This window comes from Podarcis bocagei (assembly GCF_964188305.1).
Source record: "Podarcis bocagei genome assembly, chromosome: 5".
Classification (NCBI taxonomy): Eukaryota; Metazoa; Chordata; class Lepidosauria; order Squamata; family Lacertidae; genus Podarcis; species Podarcis bocagei.
In genome coordinates, this window is record NC_138129.1 from 59,364,565 (window position 1) to 59,390,292 (window position 25,728).

Sequence of the window (25,728 nt, forward strand, 5' to 3'; positions counted from 1 at the left end):
CTATAATGTTATAAACTATAGCGTTCCATGAGCACTTGTGTGAGAGAAGCTGTTCTGGAGAATGACAAGGGATAGATTAGCTACCACTTTATTAAATTGAGAAGAGTTGCATAGTTTCAATAAAGTTCCTGGCTACAAACCCTTTTTTTATTTTTTCATAACATTTACAGTAGCAAATTTTAAAGCCATCTTAGATGTTACAAAGGCTACAATGCTGGATATAAATTGGAATGAATAAATACATCATTTCCTTTTCTTTTCTTTCCTTCCTTCCTTTCTGTCTTTCTTTTCTTCTTGTAAAAATACAATCTACAATGTGCAGTCTACAAAATTAAGTAACTTACCCTTTGAAAATAAAGGTTAAATGTGGTAGCCTCCAAACATTTTTGCAGATGTCTTACAATAAGTGTTTTTAGTACAGTGAGATAAATCAGTTTTTACAATTGGCATGGGAATTTACTTTGACATGTATATTGTCAATTGGGAAAAGGCAAAGATGCTGCTGCTTCTCCAGCTTTTAATCATTAGCATGTCTGACCTTGATTTGTGCAATTGCAGTGGTACATTCAGAGCTCTATAATTTATTGCAGTTGTTTTGTTTGCATATTTTGCTTAGCCACCTAATTTGGAACTGAAACATCAGCTTGGACATGTGGCTTTGAGTACATATGAAAGGGTCAATGCAGTTTGTGTGGAATGTTTTAGTTTTTAAACTGTCAAATGTCAGGCTGTAATTTTATTGCTGCCAGTAGTATTAGGTATCAGGTGTGACTGTAACTCTGTTTTTGGTGCCAAACAAGGTTTCTGCTGCTAACTGTAAGCAGTCAGTTCTGCCCTGGAGAGAATTTTAAACAAGTTGCATGACTGACTTCTAACCGAGAGTGACAAGGAAGGAGAAACAGTGAAGTGAAGGATCCTAGTTTGAGGATTTGAATTCTGTTCATAAATAAGGGTTCAAGGGTCTTCTTCTTCTTCTTTGGTGATCACTCGTAGCTGAGTAAGATTGTCTTCCATAAACACGGTTTTAACAATGAGTTCATAAGTGACTATATAAAAAAATTCCTTCCAGTAGCACCTTAAAGACCAACTAAGTTAGTTCTTGGTATGAGCTTTCGTGTGCATTCATAAGTGACTGTGGAGGCCAATTCTGGATCCACATGTCCTTCCACAGTGGGGACATTGATTTCCGGGCAGGAGTTTATCACGGTGTGGATTTGTCAAGCTGTGCCTTTCTCTTAGCACATTTCTCCCTTGTATCCTGAGTTTGAGTGTCTTCAAAGCCCATGACACCTTTGCTAAAGGCTGTTCTCCAATTCGAGCGCTCGCAGGCCAGTGTTTCCCAATTGTTGGTGTTTATACTACATTTTTAAAGATTTGCCTTGAGACAGTCTTTATTAAACCTCTTTTGTTGACTACCAGCATCACGCTTTCCATTTTTAAGTTTGGAATAGAGTAGTTGCTTTGGAAGACGATAATCAGGCATCCACACAACATGACCAGTCCAACGAAGTTGATGTTGAAGAATCATTGCTTCAACACTGGTGATCTTTGCTTCTTCCAGTACACTGTTATTAGTTTGCCTGTCTTCCCAAGTGATGTGTACATTTTTTCGGAGATACCGTTGATGGAATCTTTCGAGGAGTTGGCGTTTATAAGTGGTCCATGTTTCACAAGCATACAGTAAGGTTGGTAGTATAACAGCTTTGTAAACAAGCATTTTGGTTTCCCTGCGAATGTCCTGGTCCTCAAACACTCTGCACTTCAATCGGGAGAAAGCCACACTCGCAGAGCTCAGGCGATGCTGGATTTTGGCATCTAGCTGCTGCAGCACAGGCCAACCTTTAACTCTTTGGCTTAGCCTGACTAAAAGAAACATAGGCTGACTTAGAAGTTATGTTGGAAGGTTCAGATGTGAGAGTGTCAGTTCAACAAATAATGGTTTATCTGTCAGCAAACAGTTTATCTAACAATGCATGAGCCATGTGCCTGCATGTCCCTCCCCTTCCTTTCCTCCTGATTCTTATTCAGACATTACAGGAAATTAGTTTGCATGTGTCTTGGAGGAAGTGGCACAATGTCTTCCCCATCTGTGGGACGCTGTTGTAGACACACTCTATAGTGCACTCTGATTCCTAGCTGGAAGAGATGGTGGCAGTAGACACTGGGCAGGAGAGTAGTCAGAAAGTTGCAAGAATGACATATCAAGCATTTGAATTACATTGGAAGAAGGATGGTGAAGTGTTACACTCATATTAGAAGATTTCGTATCAGAATCTTTCGCTTGGATCTGCTAGTTTTCTTGGTTGGACCAAATGGGCATTTGTGGTTCCCTCTATTGCTGTGATTGGATCTTGAAATTAGATTCTGCAGAAAAAAAGTATTGCTGAGATGGTCAAGCCAGTTTCTTTGTTATATAAATGACCCTAACTTTTTAGGTATCCTTAAGCCAAAGTGTTGCCACAGAAACTTACTTGCTGCAGATCATTTCTGGAAGGTGTGCAGAGTGTTATGGTCATGAGATTTCTATCGTGTGTGTGTGCAAATAAACCTTAATGCAGAAAAGCCACCAGTATCCAGTGACTTTTTGCACAGAAACCAATTTATGATGTAAGCCTCTAGACCCCTTTCTGGAAAATGAAGACCAACCACAGAAGGGTGGGTGAATGTGTTGCTTATAGAAATCATTGTAGGATACATAAACTCCTGTCCATGCTGCCTAGGGTGCTGATCTAAACAGCCCAGGATTTCATCTGTTCTATTCCCTGGGTCATAAACTGCAGCATTCCTTCATCTGCTCAGAATTAAAAAGGGATTCCAGGGCAGATGATATCTTTCTTTTTAGAAATGAACAAATCTACATTCAAGTACCATCCCACATTTGTCAAGTGTCAAACTGTATGTCTCCCAAGGCTGAGCCAGCGAGTAGAAAAACTTTCAATCCATCCACCTTCTTCTCACAGTCCTCTGATCATATATTACATTCTCTGTACTAAGAGGATTCCATCTGCAAGAAGGAAAGTCAGCAAAATCGTACACACACACACACACGCGCGAGAGAGAGAGAGAGAGAGAGATAGCGCGCGCGCGCACAAGCAAATTAGTCACCTTCCATGGTCTTTTCTTTCACTCACATCCATTCTACAGGATCCATCCTCCCTTAGTTGCTCTGTATAAAACAATACAGTGGCACCTCAGGTTAAGTACTTAATTCATTCCGGAGGTCCGTATTTAACCTGAAACTGTTCTTAACCTGAAGCACCACTTTAGCTAATAGGGCCTCCCGCTGCCGCCGCGCCGCCGGAGCACGATTTCTGTTCTCATCCTGAAGCAAAGTTCTTAACCTGGGGTACTATTTCTGGGTTAGCGGAGTCTGTAATCTGAAGCGTATGTAACCTGAGATACCACTGTACTCTGTGTTTCCCCCATTCCCTGTAATAGGGAATCTAAATACTGCTATAATCTGTTCCCCTTTTGGCGAAAGTGGATGAAGCTCCAGTATCAGAAGAAAGCCAGGTTGGGTGGGTGGGGACAGTTTCAAGCAGTAAATTGTGGAGATAGAAGGCAGGGGGTGGGGTGGGTTTGATCTTATATTCCTTGCTCTCATCTCAATGTAGTCTAAAAATACTGCTTGCTAATGTAAGCCTACGGCAGAGGCGTAGAGACTGTAGCTATCAAATCGGGATCTGTAACAAAGCACATTTAAATATTGATATAAAAGAGCTGACATCACTTCATGCTTATATGCTGCTTATATGATTGCTTCTCATAGCAAAACAAGCACAAAGGATTATGAAATGGATCCCAAATGTGGGACACAACCATATTTTTCTCATTGCTAAACAACTTTTTTCAACCCTCTTCCCAATAGATGCATATGTGTCTAGTTAATACAAAGAATCTACCACAAGCCTCAAAAATCAGGGTTGCATTTATAGCCAGGATTTCAAATTATTGCCAGAGAGTCGACCTTCTATTGGATCCTTCACACAACCTTTACCCCATACGAATTATACCACAGAGTGACTGGAGAAGAATTGCCCTCTGAAGGGAGAAAAGTGATTCTGGTGCCACTTGTTGAATGATAAGAGGGCATTTGAATGACTAGTAGTAGTTGATTATGTTCGGGGACTAATTCCACCCCCTTCCCCTTAGTCAGAAATTTATTACACCATGTGAATGAACTGAAAAAACTGACCGCATGATCTTTAAAAATGCTTCAATACTTTATACCGTTTAGTCATGTTTATATAAAATGTCTTCCATAGTGTGACTGGTCCTGCAGCTGTAAATAGCTAGTTAGACTACGCAGCCAAAATACACAGCCTTCTATGGTCTTCCAAATTGTGGAAATCTGCAGGGTTTTATTCCCCAGGAGACTAGCTCATTCCAAAGCTTTATTATTATTATTTTAAAAAAAATCTTTAATGTTTGCACTCTTGCTTCATCGTGCCTGGTTCATTCTGGGTGTAATGTGACAGAGTTCAGGGAAACCTACACCATGGTTAAATTTGGTGAACCGCTTTCTGCTAGCATTGGAATGGAGTGGAATGCTGCTGTCAGCTCTTTGGGTGTCCTTGTACTTCTCTGATTCTTTTAATTATCAATAGCAATATGTTGTCATTGTAAAATTGAATTAAGCACATATGGATCCGATTAAGTAACAATCATTTTACACTGTTTCCTTCACGATCTGTTCTGTACAAAAAGAATGTTCAAGTGTGTTCTAATTGCTTCCATATTGGTAGTCGTTACTATAAACACAAAATAATTCTTTTTCTTATTTCCTTGTACAGTTGCCACCAGCAGCCATCACGATGTATCAGGATCCTAGTCAATTCCCTTCACATGCAGTCATTTGTTTACTTTATTACTATTATTACTTCCAAATAGTTAACTAATACAACCAATAGACACCAGCTTGCAGAAAAATAGTTGGCTCGTTTCACAGGCCTGATCTAATTTTGTGACTTGCATGTAAAATATCTTAATTTCGCCTCTAATTTGGCAGGCACAGGATGAATAGTGTTATTTTAAAAAGCATTGGGTTGGCCGAACTGGGTGTTTGCTAACATTTTATTGCAAATTGGGACCCCGTCGTGATTTCCTGCCAGTTTATGGAACTGGCAGACCAGAAAGTTTGTTGGCTTCCTGTGGCAAGCAAAGCAGAACCATCTCAAAAGTGATCTGTGTTATCTGCTTCTCAAAGGTGTGTGAAAAGTGTTCTATTTGCAGCTAACATCCATGACAGCAAGGGCTGGGCTTAAGAGAGCAAGGGAGATTAGAACCACTAGTTAGAGGCATGCTGGGCCACCCAGACATGCACCAGGCATTTCTGTCTCCCAGTGACAACTTCAAGCTTTGGAGGCCCTTAGTCAAGGTGCTATTAGCAGCTGACACCCTCCTGATTTAGCCCACTTGCCACTCTTGCTACTGCTTATTTGCCCTCTTCCTCAATCATGTTCGACCTTCCAGGTCAGCCACAGTATGCTTCTGAACAGTGGTTTCTGGGAATGACAAGTAGGGAGAGTGCTGTTTCACCCAGGTGTTGCTTGTGTGCTTTCCAAAAGCATGTGGATGACTGCTGTGTCTGCAAGGAGCCAGGCCAGGAAGCTCTGGGTGTCAACAGATTATGCCAACTCAACTCTGTCTCTTCCCCACATGGCCAAGACAGGGCAGCATCATTGCAAACATTGGCTTCTCTCACAAACCTCAGACAATGTTACTTCAGGTACTGTTGGTGGGTTTATGTGTGATGTTGGCAATTTGATAAATTCATCTATACATAAAACTGCTATTGTGAACTGGTTGTTATCCTGAAATTTGAACCTGAGTTCATTTCCTCTTCCTTCCCAATCCATTTTCTTTTTGTGTTGCGTCTTTTTAGATTGTAAACCTGAGGGCAGGAAATCTCCCTCCTCCCCCACCCTCTTTTCTGATGATAAACTACTGCAGGACTTGTTTTTATAAATAATTAGCTTTTATCTATTATGGACTGAACTACCAACATGGCTCCCAAAATATTTTAGATAGTAACAAATAAGGGATTAGAATTGCACTGCTCCTGCTTGAACATAATGTGTGCTGTTACTGCAGTTAAAAACATAATGCCTAGAAGTGGAGCAATCTGGGTTGCATTCAGACTTCAGGTTTAGTGCATTTTATTGGCTATAATGCTGGTGCTTCTGTCCCAGTTTCTAACCTTCCTTTTACACTCCATTATGGAGCAGTGGCTTTTTGATAGCTATAGCACCATGTTGCTCTGAATTTTAAATGGTATGGAAGAACTGTATGCTGGGATACTGTCCAAATTTTTGTCACATGAAATTGCAATGTAAAACTCCTGCAATTTTCTTAGTTAATGGGGTTGCAAATGGATTGTGATTTTTTTTAAGCAACACAGAAATGAGCACCAAACTTCTGCTGGATTTCCAGAAGTTGTTTTTGTGTTGCATTAAAAAAAATGCCTTAAATGCAGAAATTAACAGATCAAGAAATTTCGAGAACGTAGAATAAAGTGCCATCTGAAGGCAGCCCTGATGTTTTCTTCCCCAGCATTCCAGGGAGCCAGTGATGGTTGGGGTATCCTTGGGGTAATCCTCATTTGTATTAGTGTACATTCATATTAGGCAGGACCTTTGCACCACCACTAGGACTTTTATTCTCAATACTGGGTCACATGAACCACTTGTGTGTGAAGAAGTTGGAATATTGGTGGCCAGCTGATAGGGGAAGTGGTTTAACTTCTGACAAGAGAGAACATAGAGTTAGATAGAATTAGGTAGATTGCCTTTATGACCTTTACCCCTTCTCTCTCATTAAATCTCTTTAAGCTGTACAATATTGCCTAGGATTGAGATGTGTGACCAGTAGGAGGATTGGTAAAGCAGAGGCATTATTAAATACTTAGGAATTCTGAGGTTGCTGCCATTCTGTAAACCAGGAGTCAGCAAACTCTTTCAGCAGGGGGCCAGTCCACTGTCCTTCAGACCTTGTGGGGGGCCGGACTATATTTTGAAAAAAGTAAATGAATGAACGAATTCCTATGCCCCACAAATAACCCAGAGATGCATTTTCAATAAAAGCACACATTCTACTCATATAAAAACATACTGACTTCCAGACTGTCCGCGGGCTGGATTTAGAAGGCGATTGGGCCAGATCTGGTCCCCGGGCCTTAGTTTGCCTACCCATGCTGTAAACCGAGGCCCTATGAATTCAACTTGTGCTTTCTCAATGCAATTTTCAAACTGAGAACCAAGCTAGATACAGTATCTTGATATCTGAGCTGTGGAAGCAGGCAGGGCTGATTTGGATGAAGGCTGCAGTGTGAATCCCCATCCTCATCCCCATCTGCCATTTGCTCCAGGGGGCAATTTCCAGGGGTGGAGGGTTAATTCAGACAGGAAAAATTGGGTGGAAAGGCTAGAAAATCCCTTTATGCTATGGCCCTGTTCTGAATCAAACTTGCCCCCATTCCACCCACAGTTGCATTTACCATGCTTAAAAATGCAGAAGATTAAATAATGGGTCTCCAGACATCATACGTGATTTGTTCCTAAAAAGCTTCACCTGTTGATTGTCATACATCTGTTAGAGGCTCATAGCTGGAATGCTGGATTAAAGGATCAGGTTAAGACAACTGCATTGGCTTATTGAATTATGTATCACAAAGCAAGTAATTGAAACAGGGTGTTTGAACAGATCTTACAAAACTGAAACAACATAAGGACTTTAAAAAAAATCTTCTAATGAACAACAGCTAGATCTACTATCTGGTTTGAATGTACTTACAAGATTATTGTTATATATTCCTTTTTAAACAAAAGCAAAGCTGGTGATCAAGTTGATGGAGGGGTAGAATACAATGTTATAGAATCGTAAATAATAACAAAAGCATGGAGAGGAATCATGAATCCCTGAATCTGTCTGAGGAACTTCTGAATAAGACTAAAATCTCCCACAGATAAGGGTTTAAATCCTACGGGCATTTATACATTTTAAAGTCCTATTGACATCAAGGGGCCTTAAGCATCTTTGCAAGACCTACCCTACCCTATAAGGCTTACAGGGTTGTTGTAAGAACTGCCACTACATAACACACATAAAAGGTCTTAAACACTTGAAAGTGCTATACAGATGCCAAATAACATCAATAATAGTTGTTTTTCTTATTCTACAAATCCTGCTACTGAAAATAGTTTATTGTTGAACCTAATTTCATACTTTATGCAACCCCCAACTGAGATTTGAATGTTATTCTAATATTTCACAGAATTCTACGGTAAGAGAAAATAATTTATCCGTGAAACCCAAATGTGCTTTTAACACATTTGAAACCTTACTACATTTACAGGCAAAGAGTCTCACATTTCATTCTGCAAGAGCTGTCCTCCCTCAGAGCTGTCTTCAGGCTTTTGTGGGGCCTACACAGACACCTGACCCTCTCTTCCTATGGACCCCCTCATGTATTGGGGCTTCAGTGCTGGGCTAACAGGCCTGGGGGTAGGGGTGACCCAAGACATTTTTTGTCTGTGTTGAAGGACAAAAGTAATTCCCTGTTCCAGATACTTACAGAAGATAACTGAACTGACAGTTAACTTTTACTTCAATGCCCCAGCTGAGGGCAGCAGGTTAACTTAGCAGGTTGCATGACACATACAGCTTTGTCTTCTAGCATCTGACAACTGTCAGCTCACTACTCTGCCTAATGCTCATCTGCTGCCTGCCCAAGGAAATACAGTCATACCTCGGGTTGAATGTGCTTCAGGTTTAGCGCTTCTGGGTTGCGCTCTGCGGCAACCCGGAAGTAACAGAGTGCATTACTTTTGGGTTGCGCCGCATGCGCAGACGCTAAAAATGACGTCATGCACATGCGCGGAAGCAGCAAAACACGACCCACCCACCCACCCACAGATGTGCCGTTGCGTCTTACGTTCTATTCAGGATGCGAACAGGGCTCTGGAACGGATCCCGTTCGCATCCCAAGGTACCACTGTACTGTAATGCAGGAGAATTATTGCCATTTTACACCATGTGACCACAGCGGTGCATGCACCCACATGGTGTCTGGCAGAACTGCATGGCCTGGGCTGCCTGCCTTTTTGCATGCTTGCTGAGTAAAAGGCCTTTCAAAATAGTCTTGTCTATAACGTTGGGAGAAGGCAGCAAGGCAAGACAGCCAGCTAGGCCAGGCTAGCAAAGACCAAATTTTGCTAGTACCAGCCAAGGAAGATAGGAGTGGCTGCTTAGGCCCTCCTTGGGAATGGCTGGGAGGCAGATGCTCTTGTCACCCAGCATTTGCTGGAATTGAGTTTGTTGGTGTCTCTGGTAACTTCTCTCTCTTACATCATGGATGTTGGCAAATTGGATTTTAAAAGGCAAAATAATATTAGAATTGGAGCTGTCAGAGTGGCACAAGGGAACCTGTGTTTTAATGCTCAGGAACTTGGCAAAGGCTTTGCAGATTTTTATATTATGGATGTAAGTTTTGTATTCTTTTATTAATACTATTGCTTAATACAAGTTTGTCATGGCCTTTGGCTAGAACAAAAAGCTCATGAACTTGAACTGACAACCACAGAGATGTAATGCCTCTTCCAAAATCTAAATCAGAGTGTTGGACTGTTTTTCTTTTAACCCCATAAAGAAAATTAGGTTCTGTGAAACAGTACATTGCCATGGAAAGAAATGCATTTGTATATTTAGAAAAAGTAACATAGTCTCTTGCCTGTTTTATTGCTGGGCAGAACTGGGTGGAGTTCAGAGTGATGTTGTTAAAAACCTTCCAAATTACGATTGTAAACAGAATGTAGCATCTACTTGGCATAACCCAGAAAAATACAGTGCTGTCTTCTCTGCACATATTGATCCTGCTTCAATACCTCTAGTCAGATATTCACAATTGCATCCAGTTTTTCAGTGTTAAAAAAAGTGAGCGAGGAGAACCCTGTAAGCCCCATCTATTTCAGTGGTGTGCGCACAGCCTCAGCTGGTACATTGGGCTAGAACACAGGTAAACATAGTGCCCATTGATGTTGTTTGGACTCCAACATCCATCAACCCCCAACCACTATGGGTAATGGTCTGGGATGGTGGGAGTTTGAGGCCATCCCAGACTACTGCCATTGAAGTCTGCTTTCATGGAAACATAGCACTAGCTTGATAGGGTATTTATTCATATTCAAGACTTTCAAGCAGTGTGTTGTTGCCTTGCATGCTCTCATAATCAAATATATGTATATACCCTGCCTGTTTCCATGTAAGTGACTCAGGGCGGCTGACAGATACAAATAAGAATAATAAGAATCCACGAATGTCACCAACAATCAGTAGCATTGGGAAATGCTGTGTCTAATGCACAGAAATTCTAAGTTTCACTTCCTTGTGCGAAATCACCCAACTTTGTGGTACTTTTGATTAACTGGAGAGGATAGGATTGTATTCTTTCAGAGAAATATAGAAGTCTTCATAGCTTTGCATTAATTAGCCACAAGAGGGAGATATGGGCATGGCCTATGGAAAGTTTACAGTTGATTAGGCTATCTTCTGATTTTATTATTTATATGCTGTTGCTTTCTTTAAAAAAAAGAAAACCGATGGTGAAATATAATGGCCTTGGTTCAAGAAGCACAAAGGCATTTGCATACTTTGAGTATTTATTATTTGGATGATGCATTCACCTTTGGCTGTTTAAAACTTTGCTTGTCCAAAGAGAAGGCAACCCAATATAATAATGCGAAACATAGGTCATGATCTAGCAAGGAAAAGTCCATTTGGATAAACCGACTTCCAGGCACAGACTTCTCCTCCTGCATGTAGTTGCTGTTGCTGAGGATGGTGTTAAAAACCCTTACATCTACCCCACCCCAGGTTGCATACATGTATATGGTTATTCCCTTTTCCTCTGTGAATAACCAAGGTAAACTGGTTTCTGTAACTGCAAAGGTTATAGACCAGGGCAGCTGCTTCTTGACACAAAATTAGTCAGTTTCAGCACCATATCAAAATAGTAAGTTATACTAACACAGGAATGTATCATAAAGCATATTCAGAAAGAAGAATAGTTTTATGAGAAGTTAGTGGATGACCAATTACAGCATTTGGGAAAGAAGATATAAACTGCAGCAAACAACTGCATGTGCTCTTAAGTCACTGATGTTAAGGTTTAGCAAAATGGCAGATGAAATTTTATTTTTAAAAAAGACAGTAGACTTGTTTCCAGTTTTTAATGCTTTCTTGTAAAATTGAAAATATAAAACCAGCTCAGCATAGTGAAAACTTTTATGTACATGAGGTCTGTGACTTTTAAAGAAGTCCTTTTATAGTCAAGAAAACATCAGATGAATTAACTGTGATTAAAGAGACCAGGATTCTTAAATTGAAAACATATTTTTCAAAAAAAAAATCTTTACAAGCATATTATATAATTTAGATTTATATTTTACTAAAAGAACTTACACAACAAGCAGTTTCGGATGCTCTCCCTTCTCCCTTAAGAGAATCAATTTCAAAGTGCCACAGCAAAGGAATAGAATCCAATAATTGTACAGTATATTCCTTTATAAAATAGATTGGTAAAATGTGAGAGGTTGACTTAAATGAGCACATACATTTAGTTGCAGACTAAATACAGTTAAGGTAGCTGAACAACAATTCTGTAAATACAAAAGGCATAAGCATGGTAAAGAAAACAAATATTTTAGCCGGGCTTAGGTATCCGTATAGATGGGAGGAATGTGATTCAAACAGTGATCAAAAGTGCCATTTTGGAAAAATCCATTATTTTCTTCTGTTCCGTTGATAACTACTTCTTCCGACACACATTGTGCTTCAGAAATGACCTCATAGCCTGAAAATATGGCAAGCACATGAGACTGATTAATACTATGAAAGGTGGCAAATACAATCTGAGTACGAGGTGCAAACTAAATGTGATGCTCAGTTCTAAGATTAATGTTTTTTTAAAATCCAAAGTAGCAGGTAGGCTTGAGAATGGAAAGAGAGGAGCTGCTCAAGCACATTCCCTTCCTACACTTGTTCTCTCAAAACCTCCGGTTTGTGCCTGCAAAGAAAAATATATGCAATTGAACTCATAGCTTAAGTCATAACTCCACAGCTTCTGATACATGTTATTGTTGCGCAGCAGCTGTTTGTGCTTTCTTCACTCAATACCGTAGGAGCCAACTCCCAGGGGCTGAGGACCCTTTGTCCCCCCCTACAATATTTGAGGCCCCCCAAAGGGGCACTGCTGTTTTAATGGTGTGTGCGCGTCAGGTCTTGTGTTCAATTATGTGGGCTTACCTGCCCCCCCCCCCAATTTTTATTCAAGTTGACACTCCTGGCCAATACAGTACAGTGGTACCTCGGGTTAAGTACTTAATTCATTCTGGAGGTCCGTTCTTAACCTGAAGCACCACTTTAGCTAATGGGGCCTCCTGCTGCTGCCGCGCCGCCGGAGCACGATTTCTGTTCTAATTCTAAAGCAAAGTTCTTAACCCGAGGTAATATTTCTGGGTTAGCGGAGTCTGTAACCTGAAGCGTATGTAACCCGAGGTACCACTGTATTCACAAATTGTCATTAAAACTTTCAGTAACCGTGATCTTCTTTGAAGTTACAGCATAAAATTCCTTTGCATGACTTTGTCAGTGATTTCCAATTAAGACTTGGAAGCCTTACTGGTAAGACTTGGAAGCCTTACTGCTGGACACAATGTGGGGAGTGACTGTTTATTTATCCTGGGTCAGGGGATACACAAAATATGTTTCTAAAATGAAATTATAGTGGCTGGATCTTTGGCTGTTGTATGAATGGAGGACTTTGTTGTTTAAGTTTTAAAAATATGACTTAGAGATATGTGGATATAGTTTGTGCAACACCCTGGCAAAAGATAATTAACAACCACACAAAGCTCACCTTTGCAGCTACTTGTATAGCTATGCAGGCAAGTCACTTTTAAGTTTAAAACCAGCCAGCCACGTGAGCAGCTGCAGCAGAAACTTAAAAAACAATTCTGTTTGCAATTGCAATTTTTCGTTGTGCATTTTATAGCTTCACAGCGCTGCAGCCTTAGAGATGCTGCTTATCAACTATAAAACATTTTTGGAGAACAAGTATCTGTTCCTTGTTATCATTTAAATTCCTGTTAGTAAGAGACCCAACTCTTAACAGCACTCTTCATCCTTTTTCACCTGTGGAAACCAAATGCAGTTGGCTGATGAAAATGTGGCTGGGAAGGGGAAAGGGGTGAACAGCTATGTTAAAGAGTGCTGCAGAAGGGTTAATACTCTCAAAACTATCAACTTTTAATCTTCTGGCTCCAATACCACTGTTTAGAACTGACAAAATTTCAGAGTTATCACACTTTCTTCTAAATTGTTATGCTAACCGGAGCTCAAAGGGAAAGTTGTAGGAATGGGGGGCAGCGGGAAGGAAGGTACTTGACTGACAATGAAGATAGAGATTGAGAAAGTATGAAGACCTGGAACTTATCTCCCTTTCCCACAATGTCCAATTCATTCTCCAGTTTCAGGATTTTTTGAGAGCCTCATGCTCAAAAGAGTGTATAAGCAAACAACCAGGTTGTGTATACACCTATACCTTTAAAACACATTCTTTTGCTCAAATGATTCTGGGCACTGGGCTACAATTCCCAGCAACCCTTAACAAACTACAGCACCCAAAATTCATAGATGGAAATAACATAATTTAAAGATATAGTGTGTACATAGCCCCAGAAAACGGTAAGTGGGACCCATTGCACAAGGAACTTGTTTATCCTTTGTGCTACAGCTCAGTCTACAACACTCTGCTGAAATAAATTTGGAACCGAATCCCATATACTCCTCTCTTGGTCTGTGTGGCAGCTTCTTCCATTCAAATGATCAATAGAATCTGAATAAACATGGAACTCGGATCTGCTCTGGGTTGCATTCTTGAATTTATTTTATTGCAGCTCTTGGTACATAATTATTTTATTATTTCTATATAACACTATCAATGTGCATGGAACTTTGCAGATTGGCATAAGTGACAAAATAAAACATCACCACCACCCAGTCAACCCAGGAGTTTACAATCCAAATTTCAACAGTGGGAAAACAGCAAAGGAAGGTTGGCAAGAAAGGATAACAAGGATAAATGATAGCAAATGCACCTATGTGCACTTATTAGGTTCTGTTTCACCCACAATGAATGGACAGTAGTAAGCCATGACAACCCAGATGCCATTGTAGCAACCCAGATAGCACAAAACATCCAAAATACTAAGATAAAGAATTTATTCTCTGTTAATAGGATTTTCTGTCGGTCATACCAGGCATTTTTAGTAGATGAGATCTCCCTTATATTGATGGTACCATAAAACCAAGAAAAAGAAAGACTAAACTAAGACCCAGTGAGTACAAATGGTCTATTTGGCAAACAAATTATCTATGAATTGCAGGGTTGTTTGTTTTTGTGTTTAAGACTCTTAAGTATTTGCCTAAATAGAAAAAGTACCAAAGTGAAATATCTCATAGCAGTTTGGGCGCCAGACATAAAAATATCAATGGCTGTTGAATTTGGTTTCTTGCCATGATATTATTTTTTGCTCCGATGACTTCTTTTGAAAAGTTTATTTAGTCTGCTCTATACTAATCCTAATATGCAATCTGATGTTAACCTGAATAGAGGATGTTTTAAAAAACATCAAAAAAGCAACTTCCAAAAAGGCAGAGAACATGAAACAACATATAAAAATGTCAACTGTAGGTTAAAAAATCCATCCTTAACTTTTTGCTAGATTTTAACTTGTGCTAGTTGGAACAAGGTAACTGCATTTGATGATAAACCAGTCTGAATCTGAGGCAAATTACCTTCTGTGAAATGACTGTTTTGCTTATATTATATGTAATATATGTAAGATTAGCTTCCATATTTTAGGACTGAAAAATGGCCTCAATACAACACATTTTTTAAAAAAAGGGATTCGGGGATGGGGGTGGCAGTTCTGGAATTTACAGGTGGGTTAACTTAACGTCTGTCCCAGAAAAATGATGGGAAGTATTGTTAAAGATAATATTACAAACCATATACTGTAGAAGAACAAGCCTTGCTGTAGCAGAATCAGGATGACTTATGCAAGGGTAAGGTCTATTTCATTACCCTACTGGAATTCTTTGAGAGTGTCAACAAGCCTATAAATAGAGGTCATCTGGTTAACATAATGTATTTGGATTTTCCAAAAGCTTTCAGCAAAGTACCTTTCCAAAGACTCTAGGGACTGGTTACATAACAGGAAGCAGAGAGTAGGAATAAATGGACAGTTCTCCAGATAGAGTGATGTAGAAAGAGGAATCCCCCAAGGATTGTGCTTTTGAACTTGTTCAGAAATGATCTAGAGTAGGGGTGAGCAGTGAGGCAGCCAAGTCTACTAATGATACTAAATTGTTCAGGGCCATTAAAACAAAAAGGGATTGTGTAAAGCTTCAAAACAACCTCTCCAAGTGGAGTGAATGGGGCATTAAAATGGCAAATGAAATTCATTATTACAAGTGTAAAGCAAAGCATGTTAGGACAAAAAAATCAATAATTTTGCATATGCATTCATGGAGTCTGAACTCACAATGCCTGACCAGGAATGAGACCTTGGAGTCATAGGGAATAACTCAATGAACCTATCAACCCAGGGTTCCATTAGCTTAGAAGAAGGCAAATTCCATGTTGGGATCATTAGGAAAGTAGTTCAAAATAAAACTGCCAATATCATAATGACCGCTCCACGCTTAAAACGGGGGGCGCCCTTTGCATGGACGCGCGCAGCCCCTAGATCTGGAGCGGCTCCAACAGCATAGGCTTGGTTTGCCTTCCCTCAGGTGAGATACCTGGAGGTCTCCGCCTACCTCAGTCAGTTGTCCAATCCCACCTGGGGGAAGCGTTGCCAAGGAGACCAGGCCAGGTAGGGGAGGGATTACCTGCCCACACAATAGAGGGAGGATCTTACCTGGGAATCCTCACTTGGATTCCCAAATGCAGTTGCACAACAGATTATATGAATCTGTTGTGCAACTGCATTTGGAATACAGTGAACAGTTTTGGTCGCCTCATTTCAAAAGGGATACTGTAGAGTTGGAAAAGTTTCAGAAAAGGGCAAGCAAATGAAGAGAATCTTGGGGGGGGGGGAGACATTTAAGCATGCCAGCAGGAGTTTGCTAAAGTTATGTATATTTTACAGCTTTGTTTTTACATCTTGGTTATTTATTTATTTTTTTAAAAATTGCATTAAACATTATTGGCTGGCACCTCAAAGACTGCATGTGTATAAGCAATTTGAAATTATAAAAATAACCTTTTAAAGAGCCAATAGGAATTTAATACCTTTTTCTAATATTTGGGTAACATTTTATAAACTCAAAATTTCCACAACCATGCTACAATTTTGTGAACTTAAATACAGAAATAAAAACAGTTGTCTCAGTATTAAAGGATATGGTAAATCTGCAAATATTTTGTATATCCATGAAACAGAAACCTTTAGCTGCAATGTTAGCTGATCAAGCTGAAGAACTAGATCTAATGTAGGCATTGTATGAAACATGTAGTCACTGCCAACCGACAATTCTTCTGCATGCCTTCAAGTAATGTTTAACTGAAACAGGCATGTGATGTTAATACAGTGTTGTCGTGCCATGTGTCTGATTCAACTAGATAATACTGGGAGACATGTGGATGGATAAGAGCCACACATTTCCTGCAACACCTGACTCAGAGACTGAATTCTAGCTGTGCAGCTTCAGATAATTCAGTCTCTGAAAGAAGAGAATTAGGGGACCTTAACACATGCAAAAAAGCAGCACCTCACTTTCCTTATTTATAAAATATAAAAAAGATGTTTGCTTTCCCCCTATAAAAAGTATTGAGCAAAATTAATCCAGTACAGCCCAGATCAGTTACCTGTTGAAGCTATAGGTGCACTGAGGATGTGATAGCCATTTTGTCGCAGAGGGTTAAAGCAATGGGAGTCTCCTGACAGTGCATCACTGTTGACAGATGAGTCCATTGCTCGGTAACAGTCCTCATAGTGGAAACAGTTCTGTATAGAATGAAAGCTGCCTTGATAACCTGCAAATAGATATTGTACAGACATTTTTAGTACTTGAAATATGCATTTGGTTTTATTTATGAAATTTTGTTTCATGGCGGTACTGTCTATTGTAGTTTGACATCAATCTTTAAACTTTTAATTTTAGCGATATTGTGGAGTTTATTTTCTAGGCTTGTTGTCAGAGCAGAGAGACAGTCCTAACGCTTGCTCCTGCACACTCCTAGAACAGATTTATTGGCGGGGGGGGGGGAGTTCTGTTGTGCAACTAGAGGTCTTGCAGGGTAACTTCAGTGGATTAATAGTAATATAGTGGTACCTCGCAAGACGAATGCCTCGCAAGACAAAAAACTCGCAAGACGAAAGAGTTTTTCGTTTTTTGAGTTGCTTCGCAAGACGAATTTCCCTATGGGCTTGCTTCGCAAGATGAAAACGTCTTGCGAGTTTGTTTCCTTTTTCTTAAAACCGTTAATACCCAGGGTGCATTGCTTGAAGAGGTGCTTCGTAAGATGAAAAATTCGCAAGATGAAAAAACTCGCAGAACGAATTAATTTCGTCTTGCGAGGCACCACTGTAGTAATATTAGGTGCATGGAGCAGCTCACTGCCACAGCCACCCCCTGCCAACTAGTTAACTAGTGGGGGGCACTGTGGGCAACTCCACAACACATACACCCCGCCCCGCAAAATGGAGTCAGGCCTAGCACAAGGTATTTCCAATCACACATGACAGGGAGTCGGAATGAAAGCTGCCTTGATAAAATTAGGTATATCGTCTTTGGCATTGGGCAGGGAGTGTCTGGCTGAGAGATTCAAAGAGCTCTTATGCCAGGCTGATCAGCTATCTCACTCTGAGACTTCAAGGACAGTACCTTATTGATGTTGAGAGTTATCCTCATTTCTATATTTATGAACTATGAAGTCCTCTGCACACACCTTCTAAGATGACTGTATACTTTAGAGATGGGCAGTGAATCAATGAGACACTTGGATTCCACTGAGCCATCCTTTCAGCTCCAATGAGCACTTTGTATGCATTGCTAAGGGAAAAGCTGAACATTTTCCAGCCTGTCCGGTAGAGACATCTTCCAGAAATGATGACATGCCATCTCTCTTTCCCCACGTTTCTCTCCAAATTAGGCATGACATATTGCTGAATGTATGTTTCCCCTGCAATACGAAAAACCATTTTGGGAAGTGGTAAATTTAAGTGGAGAAATGGGGGCGGTATAGGGGGTTGCTTAACCCATCCTTGTCATGTTTTCCCCACTCAAAATAGCATTCTCTAAGCAGTTTGTTTCTCTTCCCATGATCTCCACATCTAGAGGAAAGGTATATGATCTGTCAAGCGTTCAAATAAAAGCATGACATCCATGCAGGGTTTTTTTCCTGTTTGATGGGGGGGGGAATAAATTTAGCTCATGCTTCCTCTCCCAAATAACTGAACTGCAGAATTTGTTTTGAAAGGGCTCCGTATTTCAAGAGAGGTGATGGCAGCATGGCAATCACAGCATTCAGTGCAAACAATTCCTCTGCACCAGGTCCTTTGCCAGTCTGCTAGATGGCAACAGGGAAAACACTGGCATACAGCAACTATGATTCTCTACAGTAACTGTCGGACCAATCAAACTGTGTTTGATCCAATCATGGAAGGCCTTGTGATCAAATTATGGTCTCTCCTAATAAAGGAGGAGATTCTCACTAATACCTTCTCTCCCTATTGTACCCCCACAAATCTGCTGGGGGTGTGGGGACCCTTGAGGGGCAGAGTGGGAAGTGGCATAGGCGGGACCTGTTAAAATTGCCTCCCTACTTTTGTTAGCAGGTGCTAAGGGGATCAAAATGCTAATTATAGAGAAAATGGCTAGAGTTGCAGTACCTTAGTTTGCAGCTCTGCGGAGTGACTGACAATACAGCCGATTTAATCAGAAACACCGGTTCAACTGCATTTCCATTCCAGATAAAAGTAGCATACTGTGATGAGTATCATTCAACTTGGCTTGCTGAATGCTCAAGTAATGACAAAATAATTACTGAGATTACAGTGTTGCTGCACTTCAGAGTGAAGTCTCCCACTGTCATTCCCTCATCACTCGTAACCACCCTAGTTTGCAAACAGTTACTCGGCTGATATTTCAATTTGGACATTCTGTCAAATATGTCATAGATATTCTTCATGTTACTCATCATTCCACTGTTAGATTACTCTTGTTATTTTCAGGCAAAGAAGGGGAAACATTTATATTGTTGTGGGTTTTTAAAAGCATTTTGTTCTTAAGCTCTTACAGATTTGTCGGTCCTTCATGCCAAAGTGTCTTTCAAGATCTAACACAGAGTAACAGCAGGAGCTTAAAACAAGGTTCAAATCCCATAACGATAGTGCAATTAACAACCACATGTGGTTTAGTACTGCAATCTAAACATGGAGCTTTTAAAAGGACTTCCAAACTCTTAAGGGGCTAAAATATGAACCATTCCATGGAACTGTATAAAATTGGTCTTTCTCCACCCCCCATCTCTTTTATTTTTGTAAGTTTCATAAAGTAACATTTCTATTTGTGTTAAGCGAAGTCCTGGCAGCAGCAGCAGAGTTGACATCCCCCCCCCCCGCACCCCAAACGATTTCAGCATTCCTTCAGTTTGTCAGATTTAAATCAAATCTGTGGCAGCTAATTTCCAATGAAGAATTTCCCAAACACCCTGTCGGTTTAAATGATCACTGTTAAATGTTTTATGTGGAATAAAATGTAGAAGTATAACAGTTAATAAAGGAATCAACTGTGTTCCAAACATAACATTCAGTTACAATTTTGCTTTGAATGTGACACAGAAAAGCTGTAGTTAACCACATCACAAAGTATGCTCGTTGCCTCTATTTCCCTCAAGCCACAACCCAAAAATCTAAAGCACTTTTTAAACGAATGATGTAATGAGGAAATTATTGGAATATGCCTATTAAATGCCAATTCGTTCATGTCATTCCATTTAAATGTATGAGCACAAATAAGTCAAACTCGTCAAATTACATAAAATCTCTATGAAAAGACATCATGTAAGATATATAAATAGCTGTGCTATTTCATTTGGTTGCCAAATTCCTTCAACGCATAACAATTTCCATCTGATCCTACTTTAGCTGAAGTCAAAAATTCTGCTGGGTTTTTGTTTTCATCCATTGTCCATGCATTCTCATCCATAATGCGTCCAAATAGGATTTCTTTGAGACTTCTATTACCCAGAGGAAGGAGAAGTATAAATATGCCTTTTACTCTCGTGAGCAAAGATTTTACATTTGGTTGACAGTTGTTATATTTTCATTTTTAGAGTTAAAAAAATTGAGCACATGCTACTACTTTACTAATTTAAAACACTCATTATAAGAAAATAACTTATTTTTAAGGATATTAATGACATTTACTTGGCCTGAAATTAAGGTAATATTTTGGTGTTTGGCTAAAATAATTGCTTTTTAAAACCTCTATGACACAGAACAATGAAAAAGCAACACTTCCCTCCAACAGGATGTGTGATTTTCTTATAGAATAAACTTATTACAATAGTTCAACAGTTATTCTGTATGTTTGTTTCTGCTTTACTCTTAAGCAGCTAAACCCTTGTGGTTTCATAGTTACTTAGCTTATTACTGTAATGTGGTTATATGTTATTATCAGCTATCATAAATCAGCTATTGTGCTTCAGTGGCATTAATATTTTTAAATTTAATAACCTGTTCAGCTTCTGATCAAGTCAGCTTTTATGTAGGGACAAATAATGTATTGCAACAAGCTCCATTTCATGTTTTTTGTTGTCCACTGGAACCTTAATTGATTATGCTGCTTATGAAAGATTTGCTATGTTCATATCCGCAAGGAAAAAAATGTTCTCCTTGTCATGGTTGCATGCAACAAGAACATGCAAAAATCAAATAAAAACATGAAAGATATGCAAGATTTTAAAAAATGAGAAAGGGTCTGGAAGTCTCCAGTTTGAATCCACTTTGTATTGCAAATTGTATTATTTGGATTCTGGACTGGATAAGTTACCGAATTCTTAAGGAACATGTTTCAAATAAGAATAGGAGACTGTCCATAAGATATTATGGGGAAAATAACAACTGTAGGATTATGTTGGTAAAGAACGACGTTTTATTTTGTTTTTTAATGATAGATTGATTTTATAGTTGCTTAGAAGCCATTTTGACATATCTGATCCCAAAACTAAAGCATTTGCGATTAATATAAAAGATTATTTCGCTCATGCCCATCACCCTTAGAATCAGTGCTTGACAAATTAAATACAATGTGCATACTGGCTTTGATATCTGCAAATCAAACTATTTAAGGTTTAAAGATTTTGTGAGTCAGAACACCACGTTAACATATTCTGAGATTAAATAGATTGAAGACTAAATAGAAAAATCCAACTTGCTTTGAATACTTATAGATGAGATCATTTCTGTAGGAATATCTTGGTGTGCATCAGCAAATAGGAGATTTAATGGAGTTTTGAGTAATTAATTATTGAGAACAGCAGTCATACACATTCAAAAATCCATAAACTAAAATTGACGTATGACACAGAATCAGAACACATTACAGAATACAGGGTTTATTTGCCCAAGAATATAGGTAAAAATACCCCAATGGATGTCTGATAAAAATTATGGAACAGTGCACATACATTTTCTTTAAACATGGCCCATAAGGGACAGCTGCTATAAAATTATGCCATTATGTAATGTATAGATAGTACATTACTCCACAGCTGAGAAATAACTACATAAAAACTACTTGCCAATATATGCTAGAAGTGCCAAGAAATAAGAGGATTTTTACCAAATGTAGTGGGAATGTAAAGACACAGATTTTTTTTTTGGGGGGGGGGTTCCTGAACTCTTAGATATAACTGTAGATTTAACCTTAAGATATAAAATTCAACTAAACCCTGTGTTCTTTTTCTTGAAATATGTGCATGATCTAGTAAAGTATGATTATATGATAACTGCTGCTAGGATAATGTTGGGTTTCCATGATATAACCTAAAGAATGGACAGAAAAATTGTGCAAATTTGCCTCAGTGGTTAAATTGAAACACTATATCAGATTTAAAGAAAAATATGAAATTGGTTGCATCCACTTCTGCAACCATACTTCCTCTTTCCCGTGTGCCCCCAAATTCTGCTCCAGAGGGTCTCCCAAACCATCAGGATTAGATTTTGAGGGCACACAGAGGGCTGCAGGGGAGAGGGAGAGCTTCATTGTGCAAGTTGGTGTCTGATGCATGAGTGGGCCAGGTCACAACCCAGTGACAACTTACATTCATAACATAGAACCCTTTTGTTGACTATAGCAGGAGAAATGAGTTGTTTCCAGATATAAAACATGGTTTTGCAATGTTTTGGGTATACTTATGGTAACTATAAGATGTTTTATGTTATACAGTGTATTTTGTTTGTAGTTGTGCTAAGTAGTGTAAAATTACACTTTATTTCCATTTTTTTTAAAGCAAAGATAACTTTAACAATAAAGGTATTATTATTATTATTATTATTATTATTATTATTATTATTATTATTATTATTATTATTATTATTTAGGTTTGCTTATAAGCCTAGTTTCAAGACTTGTGGGTTTTGGCTTAAACTACTCTAGATGTTTATGTTTATCCTTTGTTGATGATAAACTGTTAATGTTTACTATCATTTTTTATTTGATACTGTCATTTGCTGATGCTGGTTTGCTGGTTTGTGGCCTTGCTTGAGCCACAAAGACCTGAACTAGTCCAAAAAATACTAAACTCAGGAAATTTCCGCAGCCAACTGAGCTTGAGCATTATATATCTTGTGTAAGACCACATGACTGCTAGTACCCCTGCTTGCACCCAAATCAAATGGGCAATGGTGGGGACAGGTATTATAATTGGAAATGGGCTCAGATGGAGTGGGGATTTCCCCTGTGTGTTGCTCTTTTGTGCTAGCTTATACACAGGACATATTCTTTCCCAAAGTCTAGGCAGTTGTCACCTGTAGTACTAAGGCCAACAAACATAAAAATAATTTCACATTGGATGTCCACATTTTCAAAAGAGCTCTGTCTTGTTGAAAGGGCACCTTCCATTGAAATACATGGAAATTTGGCAGCACTAAACAGAACACACTATCACAATTTCCACATCTGTATTTAAGCTCCTACTTCATTTGTACACTTCAAAACCTATACAAAGCACTTGGTTGACACTGCATTAGCTTGTCAGGGGTGGCTGCTTCTACCAGTCATAAATACGGTAGTTATCATTGATCACAGATTACAGCCCATCCCATTATGCCACTGTTAATTATAGCGTTCCTCTTTCATACTGCAGAAGATGAAGTGCTTTCAATGCAGAATAAATGTGGTACCGTTGCCATTTGCTGCCTTAATGTAAGTAAGCACTGTAACCAATCAAACAATGCAGAGCATCAATGAAAATATTAGCAGACCTTCCAGACATAACTAAACATTATGAGGAACATTTAGCTGCTGACAAGAATAGCAGCCTCAAACCCTTCTTGTCTATAATGGGTTGTACTAATGTCACCGTACTGAACATGTTCCTACTATTTCTATTCCACTTCATAGCATAAGTCATAGCACCATGATGTCAGGACAAGCAGCATGGTGCACTATCCCCTTTTTGGTCAGCTCTTTAAATGAATCTGCACACACATTTGGCATTTCTTGTACACACTGTGCATCAACACACGCACACACATATGCATGAACATAGTATAGAATTACCTTGTGGTCCCTGCTGTGCAGACTGGTTTTGAAATTGCGTATATGTTTTATTTGCTGAGAAGTGCTGCCCACTTGGAGATTGGCTGTGTGATGATGGGGAGTTGTGTTTCGGAAGCAGGGGAGGAGCAACTATGGTTTTCAATGGACTAACGAGACGAGGATGAATATTTGGAACAATCCTAGAACAAGAAGGAAGAGCGAGAGAGATGATAAACTTGACCCCATATCATTGAGTGCATGAAACACTTGAGTAAGTGTAGCTTTAGTGTGTGTGTGAGAGTGATTTTTACTTACAATTCATGTAAGTTAAAAATACAGTAATAATAACTACAAATTTGTCTGTGAGACATGACAGCAACAACAAAAATAGCTTAACAGAAATATACTTTTAAAAACCAAGGTGGAATCTACACACATATTAAAAAAAATGCTGTGAAAATGCTTTTTTTAAAAAGTTTTGAAAAATATATTGAATTAGCAGTAGCTCACCATCGCCATCTAGTGTCAAATTTGTATATTGCACTTTACAACACACTTAAAATGTTTTGTTTGCAGCTGTATAGCTGAGTCCCAAATCTCTAATCACTTGCAAAAGTTTTACTGTCAAGAGTTACAGAGTACATTGCATCTACTTCTCATAGCATAGGAGCACTTCATCCTTTTAGAATGCATTGAGCTTTTAATTGATCAAAAATGCCTGAGCTGGTTTGTTTTCTAGTTGCAAGAGCTGAGCTTCCTTCTTTGCACATAATAATAATAATAATAATAATAATAATAATAATAATAATTTATTATTTATACCCCGCCCATCTGGCTGGGTTTCCCCAGCCACTCTGGGCGGCTTCCAAAAGAATATTAAAATACTATGATACATCAAACATTAAAAGCTTCCCTAAACAGGGCTGCCTTCAGATGTCTTCTAAAAGTCTGGTAGTTGTTGTTCTCTTTGACATCTGGTGGGAGGGCGTTCCACAGGGAGGGCGCCACTACCGAGAAGGCCCTCTGCCTGGTTCCCTGTAACTTGGCTTCTCGCAGTGAGGGAACCGCCAGAAGGCCCTCGGTGCTGGACCTCAGTGTCCGGGTAGAACGATGGAGGTGGAGACGCTCCTTCAGGTATACTGGACCGAGGCCGTTTAGGGCTTTAAAGGTCAGCACCAACACTTTGAATTGTGCTCGGAAACAACCCCAGTATTATTATTTGTCCCACCACTGGCTCAAAAGCAACTTATTAAAAACTTCAAAAGGCTGAGGGCTGCTTCCTATTGATGCATTTACTACAAAAGATAATCATGCAGGTAACAAGTATTACACAGTCATGTTTGAAATAAAGCAGGTGTGCTTATTAATTCATGAGCAAGTTCACTGAATGGTACCTGTCTCCACTGCTGAGCTTTCAAGCACATTGCCAAATATAGGACAGCAACAAAGCAGAAGGGAGACCACATACGATCCAATCAGAAGCCACAGTGAACCTAGCCTGGCTTGGATTGTTGTAGAAGATCACAGTAGTCAGCAAGAATGTTTGAAGATTTGAAGAGTCCAGAGATTTGCATAATGAATGAAGGTTCTAACTGAGAAACCTATCACCATTCATTATCCTGTAAAGGCTCTCCTCATAGGGCCATAAAGTGTCCTAACAATGTGAAGATTTATGACACTGATGCCTTAGGCATCCCCATGTACCTCAGGGTGGAGACAACTGGCGAAAGAACTTGTGGAAAGTACTTTTGATCATGTTTCAGTTAGCTACTTGAAACCATAGGGCAAAATCCACCATGCAATCCATGCTCTGTTGAAAACCTTATTCATTTTGTTAGGAATTGTGTGTGAAAGAGTAGCATTTAAGTGAAACCCTTCCCAGAATTTGTCTGATTT

At 39.3% G+C, this 25,728-nt stretch overlaps 2 protein-coding genes across 3 annotated transcripts in view; one reads left to right on the top strand and one right to left on the bottom strand.

Annotated features, from left to right (window-relative positions):
* The window catches only part of LOC308587687 (doublesex- and mab-3-related transcription factor 2-like), a gene marked incomplete at its 5' end in the record, with an annotated part of 47,270 nt that overhangs the window by 12,191 nt on the left and 9,351 nt on the right, over positions 1-25,728 (top strand). Inside the window, one exon of one of the 2 annotated variants that reach the window (XM_081195427.1) lies at positions 4,794-4,857. The exons of the other annotated variant lie outside the window; for it this stretch is intronic. Of the gene's footprint in view, positions 1-4,793; positions 4,858-25,728 lie in introns of those variants that run through there. 2 annotated transcript variants of the gene reach the window in all.
* Positions 8,312-25,728, bottom strand: part of GLIS1 (GLIS family zinc finger 1) — a 161,449-nt gene continuing 144,032 nt past the window's right edge. Inside the window, exons 8-10 of the mRNA XM_081195385.1 lie at positions 23,854-24,032; positions 16,931-17,098; positions 8,312-11,848 (exon numbers count right to left, since the gene is read on the bottom strand). Coding sequence (XP_081051511.1) covers positions 11,709-11,848; positions 16,931-17,098; positions 23,854-24,032 — 487 coding nt within the window. The 3' untranslated portion in view covers positions 8,312-11,708. The remainder of the gene's footprint in view (positions 11,849-16,930; positions 17,099-23,853; positions 24,033-25,728) is intronic.